This window comes from Leptonychotes weddellii, chromosome 14 (genome assembly GCF_054177405.1).
Source record: "Leptonychotes weddellii isolate Sample4059 chromosome 14, ASM5417740v2, whole genome shotgun sequence".
In the NCBI taxonomy this organism is placed as follows: domain Eukaryota; kingdom Metazoa; phylum Chordata; class Mammalia; order Carnivora; family Phocidae; genus Leptonychotes; species Leptonychotes weddellii.
The window spans coordinates 71,285,233-71,300,029 of record NC_138382.1 but is presented as its reverse complement, the minus strand read 5'-3'; the positions used below and the strand labels follow the sequence as shown (position 1 = coordinate 71,300,029).

General features: G+C 43.4%; 1 protein-coding gene across 2 annotated transcripts in view; it reads left to right on the top strand.

Annotated features, from left to right (window-relative positions):
* The window catches only part of GOLGA1 (golgin A1), a 45,361-nt gene that overhangs the window by 13,077 nt on the left and 17,487 nt on the right, over positions 1–14,797 (top strand). For both annotated transcript variants that reach the window (XM_031040053.2, XM_006744205.3), the window contains exons 8-13: positions 1,498–1,626; positions 1,949–2,118; positions 2,607–2,718; positions 8,858–8,983; positions 10,741–10,836; positions 13,681–13,776. In XM_031040053.2, the coding sequence (XP_030895913.1) occupies positions 1,498–1,626; positions 1,949–2,118; positions 2,607–2,718; positions 8,858–8,983; positions 10,741–10,836; positions 13,681–13,776 (729 nt within the window). The remainder of the gene's footprint in view (positions 1–1,497; positions 1,627–1,948; positions 2,119–2,606; positions 2,719–8,857; positions 8,984–10,740; positions 10,837–13,680; positions 13,777–14,797) is intronic.

Below are 14,797 nucleotides of genomic sequence, written 5' to 3'. Positions count from 1 at the left end.
AAAATATTTTTAAAAATGAAATAAAATAACTCATTTCTAATATATATATACTGTTCATTTTATTAAGTAGGTGGGTTTTATTGTTGCTACATTCTTGGGATAAAACTCCAAGTTAAACCAGTTCTCTGTGTGTGTTCTGTAGAAATCTGATTATCAGTTTATTTTATCAGTTTATTAAAGAATGCTTGAGGGGCGCCTGGGTGGCTCAGTCGTTAAGCGTCTGCCTTCGGCTCAGGTCATGATCCCAGGGTCCTGGGATCGAGCCCCGCATCGGGCTCCCTGCTCTGCGGGAAGCCTGCTTCTCCCTCTCCCACTCCCTCTGCTTGTGTTCCCTCTCTCGCTGTATCTCTCTCTGTCAAATAAATAAAATCTTAAAAAAAAAAAAAGAATGCTTGAACATACGTATGTAAGGAAAGAATTACAGGAAAGTCAAGCTATCTCCCAAAGAAATTTGTGCTTAAAAAATCTGGACATGGTGTTAATGATGGTCTTCTTTAATATGGAGGTATTGGTTAGGTTAAAGTTTTCTTTTCTTAAAAGAAACTTAAGATTGTAGTAGTTGAAATTCTCATTGAACTATTTTTTATCTTTTAAATTTATGGTGAAGGATACGTACAGGACTGAACCTACTTCAGTGTACTAAGGCGATCCCCACCCCCACTCCCCTGCCCAAAGAGGTACTGGGAAATATTTTAGACCCAGAAGAGCAATGAGACATCTATGTAGGTCTTTGAAGCCACTGTAATTTCTGGAAATGTTATTTTTAGACTGTTTTGATTTCTTCTCAATCAGGAATTGGAAACTGTAGCAGCAGGGCTTGTCCTGAAGAGAATCTATCTTGGGAAGCTGTCATTTAGTAAATTGTAACCTGCTGACAACAGTCATGTCTAATTTTTGTTGACTTCCTAACTGAAATTGCTAACTGACATCAGTTCTACTTAAATGCATCTAATTTTTTCAGGGTATTCAGTTTTACTCCAGTTATTCATGTTGTTCATCCAGTTGAGTATGTCACTGAGAATAGACATGTAAAATGAATATCTGCAATTTCTAATCAAACTTAAGAACTTTAAAGTGTCAAGTAATTATTGCTCTTATTCCCCTTATTCACACCTATATCATTTAAAACACATTTATTTTTAACTTAAAGAGAGTTAGATAATGCTGTATTGGTCATATCACCGTAAAGCTTCCTGTTATTTATTATTGTCTGCTGACAAGAGAGTTTTTTAAAGATTTTCCTTTATTAAGAAATCTGCTGGGGGCACCTGTCTGGCTCAGTCAGTGGAGCGAGCAGCCCTTGACCTCAGGGTTGTGAGTTCAAGCCCCACGTTGCAGGGAGAGATTACTTAAAAATAAAATCTTAAAAAAAAAAAAAAAAAGAATGCTGAATAAAATAAAAACTTTGTGTAGATTTTTTAAAGAAGCATTCTGCTTACATAATATGGATCTGTGGTGTCTTCATTGCCTGAGATGATGTCTTCTTTCTCCAAATAGGAGAAAAGGTTTCTGACAGCTCAGTTACAGGAAATGAAGAACCAGAGTTTGAATCTTTTCCAAAGGAGGGATGAAATGGATGAATTAGAGGGGTTCCAGCAACAGGAACTAAGTAAAGTAAAGCACATGGTACGCATTTTTGTTTTCATAGCTACATGCTGTATAGATGATAATTACTCTGATTTTACTAGTCATCATTCTCTAATTGCTGATGAGCATACCCTAGTAGTCTCTGATATTAATCATATATGTATGTTTTTCAGCTTATCAAAGCGGGAAAGTTCTGTTTGAAATGTGCTTCCTTTTCCTTTTCTTTCTTTTTTACTACTGGGCCCCTTATAAGCTCACCAAATTGTTATGAAAGTTTGGCTTGTTGGTCCATATTTTTAAAAAGAGGTCTCAGTAGTATTTCTTAGTAGTGGCCCAGTGAAACTTTCTATCTTTGTATCAGCTTTTAAAAAAAGAAGAAAGTCTGGGGAAAATGGAGCAAGAGTTGGAGGCACGAACCAGAGAACTTAGTCACACCCGGGAGGAGTTGATGACCTCCAGTCAGATGTCATCAGACTTGAGCCAGAAGCTAGAAGAATTGCAGAGACACTGCTCAGCGCTGGAAGAGCAGAGGTTCTTGCTTGGTCTGTGGGGCCCCTGGGAAGCGGTGTTAGTGTAGCTCCGGCTATAGCTTGCCTGCCTTTCCCCACTGCTCTTTGCAACACTTTTCTGATCTCAGTTCTGGCAAAGGCTTCTAGACTCTCCTTACCTGCCCAGGGCTCGAGACCCTCTACGCCCAACACCCTCCCTCCCCTTCACCTGCCTAAGCTCAACTTCCAAGCCTGCCAAGTGATTCAGATGTGTTTTTGTTTCTAAGCTATTGAGTAACCAAAGGCAGATCATGATTTTTTGCTTAAACCTGGGTTTAAGCAAATTTAAGGAATTTTTCTCTTTGGGCTTCTACTTCAAAAAGAGCCAAGGAGTCTTCTCCACTGATAATTTTCACATGTCTGACATTTGCAACCCTGACATATAAAGAACCATCTGTATTTTTCCTGTAGAAGAGTGTCTCTTAGATGAGATTTCCAAATGTGTTTGTTGTCTGCTTTCTTTCAATGAAGAGATCATGTGACAGCTTCAAAAACAGGTGCAGAAAATAAGGTCTCAGCCCTGGAGCAAAAGGAACAAGAGCTCCAAACGTTCATTCAGCAGCTTTCCATGGATTTGCAGAAGGTGAGTAGAGTGCTAGGGGTGGATCCAGGTTGCTAGGATTCATCAATGGGGTAGAAACTAAATCCATCAGGATTTTCTGTCTCAGGATGGCTGCTGAAACTTCTGTTTCTCATGTGGTCTGTGTGGTTCTAGTTCTTGATCTAGCCAGGCTGCGTTCTCATGGAAGTGGCCACACCGCTGAACAGAAGAGGTCAGTATTGTCCTGGCAGGAAGTCTCAAAACACACCATTTGATCTGCACAAATTTGTCTCTAAGTACTACATGGTGGACCTTGAGCATAAGAAAATGTTAACAGTCATGGTTGATGTGGCCTAATCCAGTTTGTTCCAAATGATAATCTTTATAATTCATTCGTTCATTTGGCCAAGATGCATTTATTGCCCTCCTATTATAGGCCTGTGCTAAGTTTTGAGACTATAAAGAAGAATAAAAAGTATTATTGACTGTAGACTAGTGTTTCTCAGTGGTAGGTTTCTTCTCACCATTTTGAATATAACAGTTGTATGATTGTCCCTCACATTGCAGGACTTTAGCTTTCCTGGCCCCTGGGTTCTTAGTGCCAGTAGCATCCTTCAGGCATTGACAGTCCCGCCCTTCCCATCATATGAAAAAACACCTGCTGGTGGGTGGTATGACCAACTCTACCCTCATCCCTTGAGAACTGCTAATCTCAAGCACAGCAGAGACTTACAGCATCATTATAGTAGAGTAAGATTTGTGTGATGAGAAGTCTGTATACCCCTTACCTCTAGGTTTTAGCATATCTACAGATGCCCAGATGGAAACTAAGAGAAGTTATATACCTCATTAAGAGTTCAGCAGTGAGTGACAAAGCTGGATTCTAACCCAAGTCTTTTTTTTTTTTTCAAGATTTTATTTATTTATTTGACAGAGAGAGACACAGCGAGAGAGGGAACACAAGCAGGGGGAGTGGGAGAGGGAGAAGCAGGCTTCCCACCGAGCAGGGAGCCCGATGCGGGGCTCGATCCCAGGACCCTGGGATCATTACCTGAGCTGAAGATAGACGCTTAACGACTGAGCCACCCAGGTGCCCCCTAACCCAGAACTCATGCTTGTCCTACTGGACTGTGTTGCCTCCCAACAAGGGTCACCCAGTAAATAGATCTCACATATATGAATGACTGTGATACAAGGTCTCTACCCTCAGTGAACTGAAGATCTAGATATTCAAGAGTGTTTTCTCAGAGGCTTACAGTTTCATTATAGAACTCAAACCTCCTGTGACCATAAGAAAACAAATTCTCAACAAGTCCCAAACAAGTGAAATACATTTCGTAATGGAAAAGATACGCCATAGGGAGGGTGTGCATTTCCAGCACAGGAGTCAAGGAACTCTTCCTGGAGGAACTGGAATTTCAAAGATGGATAGTACAGCAGGAGGCAGAGAAAGCAGAAGGGCACAGAATACACAGGGGTGGGGGGGATAACATACACAAAATTTTGGGATTCAAGGAACCCTTTGATATCAATTAGAACCATCGAACCATTTTATAATGGGGGAAAAAATAATTTTCTAGACTGGTTATACTAATAAGTTCCCTCATTTCATTCTAAAAATATGATTGGAGCCTTCCTGTGTGCCAGGCTTAGTGCTCTGTGCCAGGTGTCAGAAATACTGTGGTGAGCAAAAGCAGATACTGCCCTTGCCTTTGTGGAACTTCTAGTCTAGAGGGGAAGTCATATCAATCAGTAATCACATAAATATATAATTGCAAACTGTGATGTGTGCTGTGAAGGAAAACTACAGGATGTTGTAGGATCCTTTAATGGCATCAGATCAGATCTAGCCCTGGAGTCAGAGAACACATCCCTTGAGGAAGTAACAGTTGAGCTGTGGAGGGGGAGGGGCAGTGGGAGAGAATTTTAAGCAAGGAACAGGGAACAGTATGAACTATAAACGCAGAAACCTTGAGGCAGTAGAAGAATAAGCACATTCAGGGAACTGGAAGAGAGGACACACTGAGTGAGAGAAGGATGGATTGGTTGAGGAGGAAACGTTGAATGGGTTTCCAGTTAGGAAGCTCTTCTGCCTGTCCAGGCATAAGATGGTGGCTTTGACAAGAGTGGTGGTGAAGATAATGGGGGAGTAGACAGATTTATGAAATAGTGAGGAGACTGACCCACTTGCTAATGTAATGGATGTAGGAGGAGCAAGAGAAAAGGAAGTTTTGGTGATGATTTCTGAATTAATCAACTGAGTGGCTGATAGTGTCAGTCATTGGGCTAAGAGCACCAGTGGAAGGACAGTTTTACCACAAAGGTCATGAGTTTGGAGTCAGTTTTTTTGTTGTCCGTATCGTTATTGAATAGATGTAACGTTTATTAATAAGGTAGAGAGCATAACAAGGCAGTGAACCCCTAGGTAGCTAACTGCCAGGTTAAAAAGAATAATATGTTTATCTTTGAGGTTCCCCATGTGCCATTCACTGTTTCATTCCATTTCTTTTTCTTTTGTAAGGAATCTAGAAACTGTTCCATTTCGGTTTTTTGTTTTTTGTGTGGTTTTTTTTTTGCTTTATAATTTTGCTGTTATTTTATCCCTAAACAGTATGTATCTTCTGTTGTTTCTCATGCTTGTTAAAAATTATATAAATTGGGCTGTAGGTATTCTTCTAAAACTTGCTTTTTGGTGCTCAACATTGTATTCCTAAAAATCATGCATATGGATCATGCAGCTATCATTTGTTCTTTTCTCAATTATATAGTATGAAGTTACCAAAATTTATCCATCCTATTGACCATCAACTTTGGGGTGTTTCTGGTCTTTTAAAAAAGCAAAAGTGGGGGCACCTGGCTGGCTCATCCAGTCAGTAGAACATGTGACTCTTGATCTGGGGGTTGTAGAGTTCAAACCCCATGATGGGTATAGAAATTATTTTAAAAAAACAAATAAATAAAATGGAAATCCCACTGAAAGGGGAACCATTTTTTTTAAAGTAAATAAAAATAAAAAAGCAAAAGTGTGAACTTAAAGGAAAATAATAAATTCAACTGTACTAAAAGTAAGAGCATATTTTCATCAGAAGAGGGTTGTAAAGGGTGTGAAGACAAGGCAAAAACTGGGAGAAGACATTTGTAACCCATATAACTGACAAGGGAGCATGGCAGCCAGGAGATATATAAAGAACTCCTATAATCAAGGAGAAAAAGAAAATCAAGGAGCAGTAGAAAAAGGGGCAAAAGAATGAGTACTTCACAGAAGAACAATAATGACCAATAAACATGAAAAGATAGTGTTACTTCATAGTAATCTGAAAAAAGCAAATTAAAATCATGTTGAGATAATATTTCATACTCATTAGACTGGCAAAAAATAAATGTTTGATAATATACCATGTTGGCAAGGAAGCAGAACAAGCCAAGCAAGCTCTTATTTGTGGCTGATGGGACTGTGTAAATTACTACAACTACTATGGAAAAGAACTAGGCATTATCCAGAAAAGTTGAAAAAGTGCAATTTTTTTTTTTAAGATTTTATTTTTAAGTAATCTCTATACCCAGTGTGGGGCTTGAACTCAAAACCCCAAGATCAAGAGTCACACGCTCCTCCACCTGGGCCAGCCAGGCGCCCCCAACCTTTTTTTTCCTTCCCAATCTATGTACTTGTATTTCCTTTTCTTGTCTTATTACATTAGCAAGGATTTCTAATACAGTGTTGGAAAGGATTGATGAGAGGGGACATACTTGCCTTGCACCTGATCTTAGTGGAAAAGCTTTTTCACCATTAAGGATAATGTTAGCTGTAGCATATAAGGTGTTGGGGGCTAGAAGTAAAGCATCCAGACTGGACAGGAGGGCTCCATGTGGGATATGGTGTACAAGAAGACTAAATAGAAATTGGTGACTGATTCTTTTTCTGTCCCTGACTTTGCCTAACACCAAAACTTTGGTTTTCAAAGTAGAGTCACCTGTATCTCTCAAGTTCACATTGATGTGTAGTAGAATGAGTACAGGTTTTGGCTCCAGAAGACCTGAGCTTGAATCTTTAATTTATCACTGGTATGTGCCTTTGGGCTAGTTCCTAAGCTTCAGTTTCCTTCTAAATGGACATAGTGAAGGACTTTAGGGAGCATGAGAAGTGCTTCCTCATGCTCTGCTGACTCTAGCTACCACTGCTACCACCCTGCTACACATTATGATTATCGCATTATTAGTGAGAGACCCACCATGATTGGTCATCATGGCCAAACTCTTTTTCTTTCCTATCAAACTCTTTCCCCGTGTTCTCTGTTTTGTATCATGTTACCATTTCACCAGCCATCTGAGTTTACAGACTTGGGAGTTGTCTTTACCTCTTCTCCCAGTTTCCTAGTCATGCTGAACTTGGCCCTCACCTCTTTGCATGTGCTGCACTGTACCCAGGCTCGTTCTGCCCCAACCCCCTTCTCCCTGGACTTGCCTCGTCAGGAGGCCTGATCTGATTTCCCTAAACAGTTAATCCCTCCTGACTCTGATATAGCCCTTGTATGTCCCTCTGTTGCAGCATGACTGTATTATTTTATAATTAATTGTGTGTATATGTGTCTTTACCACCAGCCACTTTGCTTCTGAGGGTCAGGAACTATGTCTGGTTGTATCCTCAGAAGACTACACACGGTATAGACTTGATAAAAGTTTACTGAATTATGGAAACTTGAATCTAGAGAGTTCAATCTCTGGAACCCTCTGCTACCTATACTCTCACCCCGTGAGAATTTTTTGTTTAAAGATTTTATTTGAGAGAGAGAACATGAGCAGGGGGAGGGGCAGAGGGTGAGGGACAGTGGGGAGTGAGGGGCACAATGCGGGGTTCGATCCCAGGACCCTGGGATCATGACCTGAGCCGAAGTCAGACACTTAACTGACTGAGCCACCCAGGTGCCCCCTGTGAAAATTTAGAATGGCAAGTGCTTCCTCTTAAAATCTTAAGCCCAAGTTGCTACATTTTATTCTGAGGAGAGATTGGCTGGGCTCCAAGCTGAACATGAAAGTAGCTTGAGATAGATCAAAAGAAGCATAAAGTAAGGAAGTAGAGTGCTTGTGAGGAGGTACAGGGCTTCACAGTAAGAGTTGATGCTATAGGAACTTTTTTTTTTTTTTTTTTGAGAGCAGGAGATCACAAGCTGAGGGAGGGGCAGAGGAAGAGGGACAAGCAGACTCCCCACTGAGCAGGGAGCCCAGTGCGGGGCTCGATCCCAGGACCCCAGGATCATGACCCAAGCTGAAGGCAGACACTTAACCGTTTGAGTCACCCAGGTGCCCCTATACGAACTTTTTTTGGAGAGGAGAATGGGCATCTTCACTGTATGCAAGGACCACTGGGAATCTACGAACTTGTGTAATCAAAGCTTCCTGGATCCTCTGCTTTGACATTAAGCAGCATTTGAAGATTAGTAATAGTGAGAGAAGCCAAGTTCCAAGCCGCCGCCACCATCACTGCCATCGTTGCTAAAGAGATAGACTGAGATCAAGTAGATAGCTGTTTGTTTGGGGCCAGGGTGTGAGGTGCACAGTGGCTCTGCCCTGGTCACTGTGCTGGGAGCCAGGATGTATGTGATCCTGTGGGGTTTTAGAAGTTCTCTCTTAGCCCTTAAGTCAGCTACGTTGGCATCATTACTGCTTCATCCAGCCCCACATTTCCAGCAACATTGTTCTGTTGGTCATTTGTAGCGCTTGTGGGGTCCTTCTTGAGTGGGATTCCTCTGCCAAGTTTGGCATCTGGGCTAAAGATGTAGGTCCTGTTGGATGGACTAATAGAATTAAATGTGTGCTTGGTGAGAGTAGAAGGTAGTAGATCATGACAGTACAAACGGACTGTCTTAAAGAAGAGGAGCATCTTCTCAAGGTCCTGGCTGCGTTCCACTGAGGTCATAGCCTTGTTCTTTCCCACATCATCAGTTGCTTAAGTTGAATGGGCGATTGCCTCTTGCTGCACTAGGTCTGAACTGGTGCCTGGGTCGTGCTGGGTTCCGGTCTGGCATCTTCTGTGTCCCTTTTCAAGGAAGATTTCTTAGCTTTGTGTTCTTCTGAGAGGCAGTTGAGAACATAATTTCGGGGAAATGTGATGGTCCAAGAGGAGACAGAAAGTGGGAGGGAGAAAGGGGTTATAGTGTAATGTAATCTCTGCTTTCACTTGCAGGCCACTGCTGAGACTCAAGAGAAGGAAAAACTCATCACCCATTTGCAGGAGAAGGTCTCATCCTTGGAGAAGAAACTAGAGCAGAACTTATCAGGAGAAGAACATGTGCAGGAACTGCTGAAAGAGGTAACTAGCTCTCTTCGGATAGCCACTGCTGGGGAGGGAGTGGGAACACTGGAGATTTCATACAGTCCTAGAGCTGCAGAGCCAGAAGGTCCACAAGCAGCTGGGAGAGAAGAGTACTCCCTCTATCTTCAGACTGTCCTGCTTATGGCAAAAACAGCCACCTGTCACCTGTGTGTACCATGTTTTCCTCAGCAAAGGGAGAGCTTCGTTCAGAGATGCCTATGAACAAACAGCATCCTAATCACCAGTGAACCCCAACTGGTAATTTATGCCGCTCGGGCTGTCTTATCTTACCACCCTGCTCTCTTCCACCCTTTTGCACTTTCCAGTGGCCAAGGAAAATCGTTACTATCTGCCTGTGGCGTGAGCAGGAATCGCCTTCGGCAGTGAGGGGACCCTCCTTTGCTGAGCGAGGCTGTTGAGCAGATTGGCTTTTTCCCCAGTGGTGTAGGTGAACTTACTTTCTCATCAGGCCTGAGCCCATTGTCTGCCCATATTCTGTTCCTCCTCCTCTTTGTATCCCAGTGACTGACCTCACCGTGACAAAGGTGACAAAGCCAAGACCTTGGGCCTAGATTAGATCCTCACTGTCTTCATTTCAACTAAACATGTCCATCTCCACTGCCACTGTTGTACTTCTGGGCTCCCAGCAACTCTAGCCTAGTCCAGAGCAGAGGTCTCCAGACTGGCCTCCCCAGCACTGGTCTCCTCCCTCACCCCTGAGGTGGTCTTCCGCGCCCACTGCCGAGCTGGAATTCCTGGCCGCCTTGCTCCCTTAACCTTCTTCCCCAGCTCCCCTGCAGTCTACAGTGTGTATAGCATGGTTTCTGGGGTGTAAATTGATTTCTAGAGTCAGACTGCCTAGGTTTGTATATCGCATCTTCTACTTACTAGTTGGTGACTTAGAGCAAGTAACTTAATCTGTTTGTGTTTGTTTTCTCCTCTGTGAAATAGGGTGGATAATTGTACCAAACAATAGAATTGTTAGGATTCAAGGAGTTACAATATGTGAAGTGTTAGAATGAAACTCTGAAACATAGTAGGGTCTCTGTATATTTCAGCTGTTAATATTATGATCCTTAGTATTGTGCCATCATCATTATTATAAAGCTTAGTGTGCATAGGAGGCACTTGGGGAGTTTGTTTAGAGTGTATATTCCTGCCCCAAGACATCGTGTTTTCAGTAGGCCCAGTGTAAGACCTCACCAAGTTAGTCTAACACCAGTGTGTGGACAACCCCACTTTAAAAAATATTGCCTACAGAATTAAATTCAAACTCTTTTCAGCAGCATAAAAAGCTTCCCATGATCTGCCCCTTTGCCTGACTCTCTAGTCTTATTTCTTGACCCGAATCCACTATTACTTCAGCTTTTTGCAAGTCGTAGCTCTCCAAATGTCCCAGGCTGTTTCACGACTCCTCTGATCATCGCTCTGCCTGGGTACCCCCCGCCCCGGCCACCTGTGAATTAGGAAGCACCCACTTTTCCTAAGGCGGTAAGTGGCCTGCTCTACGCATCTTTGCGGGCACTAATTGCACTCTGTTTTTTTGTTAGTCTTTTGCCTCAGCCTCAAGGTCAAAGGAGTGTGTCAGATTTATCTGTGTGTACTTCATTATATATGAATTCTATCTCAGCTGTTATTTTTAATGCATTTGTGTCCCCTGTGCCTCAGGCAAATCACAGTATGTGGTAGACATCAATAAGTATTTATTCAATGGAAAAGTGACTGTTTTCTTTTACTCTTCTTTCAACTTACAGAAAACTGTTGCTGAGCAGAATTTGGAGGCTACCAGACAGCAGCTCATGGCAGCCAGAAGCAGCCAGGCCAAGGCCATTGACATCCTGGAGACTCGGGTACTGACCTCACTCCCAGGGATTCCTGTTCTGGGTGGTAGCCTGGTTGGACAACATCGTTGAGGGAGAATCCCCTGGGCTCAGAGGTTTTCTTTTGAAGGGACTGTTTCGGCTCTTACTTACACATGGCTGTTAGTCATCTTCTTCATTCTTGCCTCATCGCTGCCATTGTTCCACACAACATTGTTCTCTTGCTTATTCTCTTTTATCCTCGTTGCCTCCCCTCCCACAGGAAACCATTCTGATGGGGTTATTACAGATCCCTGTGTTGTGGGGTTACCTTAAAATGGGCGGCCTTGTTTTGTGTGCATGTGTGTGAATTTACGTAAGCGATATAGTTCACACACACCGTCCCCTTCACCCGCTCCACTCTGTCCGTGTCCACGTCGTTGTGTTTACTGCTCCACGTTGTGGTTATCTACCAGATGCTGGACATCCAGCTGGCCGCCCCCCTGTCACCATAGGCTTCACTGCACCGAATAGCCTTGTCCCTGTCACCTTGAGGACAGAGAATGCATATGACCTAATGTGACTAAGTAGGACAAGGACGTTCCTGCAGGGGCTGCCCCTGGCTCTACTCCCCTGGAGTTTCTGCATCTGCACTGCTGCCTTGTCCAGCCATTTGTTTTGTTTGCCAGTTTAATGAGTGTGAAGTGGTGGAAGGGGGTAAGAGATCTCTGGGGGGCCTCTTTCATAAGGACACTAACCCTGTCATGATGACTCCTCCCTCATGACCTAAGCACCTCCCAAAGGCCCCACCTCCTGTTACCATCACATCGGACATTAGGATTTCCACATGAATATGGGGGACACAAACATTCAGACCATAGCAAATGCATAGCTCATTTTTAAAATCTTATTTCCTGATAAATATGCTTGAAGTTCTCTATTTCTCAGTACAGCTTGGTTTCTTTTATTAGAATTCATTTCTGTTTCTGAATATCTATCTTTTTATTGTGGTAAAATATACATGACATAAAAGTTACCATTTTGGCCATTTCTAGGGTACAGTTCAGTGGCATGAAGCCCATTCACACTGTTGTGCAACCATGACCACCATCATCTCCAGAACGTTTTCATCTTCTCAAACTGAAATTCTGTCCCCATTAAATACTAACTTCCCATTCTCTCCCACCCCCAGCCCCTGACAACCATCATTCTACTTTCTGTCCATATAAATCTGACTACTCTAGGAACCTCATATTAGCGGAATCATACTGATTTCACTTGACATATGTCTTCAAGGTTCATTCATGTTGTAGCATGTGTCCAAATTTCATTCCTTTTTAAGGCTGAATAAGCCTTTTTTTTTTTTTTTTTTTTTAATTTTGAGTAAACTCCACACCACTAGTGGGGCTTGAACTCACAACCCCGAGATCATGAGTCACATACTCTACCACTGAGCCAGTCAGGTGCCTCAGGGCTGAATAAGCTTTTTTTTTAAAAAGGCTCTCATTCCTTTATATGTCTGTACCACATTTTGTTTATCCCTTCATTTGTCCATGGACTGTTGTGAAAAATAAACATTAGTGTAGCGCTATGAACAAGGTTGTTTGTTTTTTTTTAAGATTTTATTTATTTGAGACAGAGAGAGAGAGCATGAGCAGGGGAGAGGCAGAGGGCGAGGGAGAAGCAGGCTCCCCGCCGAGCCAGGAGCCAGGAGCCAGACGTGGGGCTCGATCCCAGGACCCTGGGATCATGACCTGAGCCGAAGGCAGATGCTTAACAATCTGAGCCACCCAGGCGCCCCTATGAACAAGGTTTTTGTGTGAGCTTTTACTTTGATTTCTGTAGGGTTTATACCTAGGAGTGGAATTGCCAGGTCATATGATAACTCTGTGCTTAACCTCTGGAGGATCTGAATCTTTCTTGAGCTCTGCCTCTAAGTTGAGACTTGGGTAGCTACTTTCTGAACCCAGGAGTTTAAAAAACTAGGTTTCAGTTCTGGCTCTACCACTGATAAAATTTGTGACTCTGGACAAATAACATTACTGTTCTCGAGAACTCTGTAGGAATACACTGCTCTCTGGGAGTTGCTTTAGCTCAATCTTCCATGTGAATGTGTAAGAGGATCCATGAGACCTGAAAGTGTCCTCCTCTCGTTGGGTACCTGCTTCTTCTCGACAAAGCTGCAACCTTCCTTGTGTTTAGGTTTTAATAGTAAGCTTCCTCAGGGTCAGACCTTATTCAGCAAACAAGAGGACTTTAGCAGGGAAATTGGCAAAGATGGCTCGAGCCGGATAAAAACGCCCCAGTGGAGAGCCACATCCAGCTGGGCGGACAGGCGGGGTCCTGTCCCCAGGGCCAGCCGCACGGCCTCGTGCAAAGTCAGTGGGGGTTGATGCCTGTGGAATGAGTGCAAGTTTGTGTCATGAGCAGTCATCCCACTTCCGGGAATCTATCCTAAGGAAGTGGCTCAAGCCAGGTCACAGAACGTTGGGTGAAGATGTTAAGTGCTGCATGGTCTCAGGTGGGAGAGTTGGGGAAACCGCCAGTGCTGGAAGCAGTGGTTCAGTAAATTGTGAGGTGTCCTTGAAGGAAATAGTCTAAGTTCTGAAGACCCCACAGGAACACAGAAGGAACCTTGAGTGAGGAGGAAAAATACAAAGTTTTCCTAGAACTGTATACAAAGTTGTAAAAAAAAAGGTCGTAAAAATACACCAGAGGAGAAGATGTTAGAATGGTGGCGTTGTATAATGGTAGATGTGTAAGTGTCTTTTTTCTAATTTAAAACTTTTCTGTAATGAACCCATTTTACAGTTTAAATGGATTTGATTTTTAAAGCCATATGTTACCGCTCTTCAGCTTCTTTCGAATGAAAGGAGGATTCTCTTTCCCCCTCAGGTGAAAGAACTCGAGCTGAGTTTGCAAGCGTCTGAGGAGAAGCTAAAGCACAGTGATGATGTCATGGCGGCTCAGGAAGCTCAGATTCAGGAGCTCGTAAGTGGTTCTGGGCCCCCGATGCTTGACCTTTACGCCTTTGCAGCTGCCCCAGACTCACTCCGGTGGGGTCTCTGGGCCTGACCTTAGATACAGCTGTGGAACTGGATGTGAGCGGGCGGCTTCGGGTAGAGGGAGTCAGGACCTGCTGGAGGATCTGAGTTACCCAAAGAGGTGGAGCCTGGCTAATGCCCATCTGACGGCTGGCCGTAGGGCCCAGCCTACTTCTGGGACTGTCAGAGGTGGTGGCTTGCAGCCAGGGCTGTGGAGAACAGGTCCCAGCTCTGGGGAGAACATGGCCAGGGCTTGGCCAGCTGTCACAGTCCCGGGTGGGGTGTTGAGTTAGAATCTAGAGAAATAAACAGTATTTATTGTATGCTTGCCGTTCCAGTCACTGTGCTAAGTATCTGCCCGTGTTTCACTTAGTCCTTGCTGCAGACCTAAGAGGCATGTGCAATTAGCCTCATTCTCTAGAGGAAGCTGGTTCGGAAAAACTGGGTCAGTAACCCAGTGGTCATGGTCTCCCAGCTAATAAATGGCAAAACCCTCACCTTTCTTAGGTCAAAGCCCTTGTTCATCATCACTGTATTATACAGATGGTCCCTGATTTATGATGGTTCAACTTAGTGATTTTTCAGCTTTATGAGATGCAAAATCAGTATGCCTTCGGTAGAAACTGTACTTCAAATTTTGAAGTGTGAGCCTCTCCTGGGCTAAGGATGGGCAGTACAGTACTCTCCCTCAATGCGCCACTGTGGCAGGGAGCCCCGTCTCCCAGGCAGCCGCGTGATCACAGGGTAAACAAGTGGTCTGTACCGACACAGCCTTTCTGGTTCTCACTTTGAGCGCAGCATTCAATAAAATACATGAGATATTCAACACTTCAGTATAAAATAAGTTTTGCCCAGCTGTAGGCTAATGTAAGTGTTCTGAGCAATTTTTTTTTTTAAAGATTTTTTTATTTATTTATTTGAGAGAGAGAGACAGAGAGAGCATGAGAGGGGAGAGCGTCGGGAGGGTC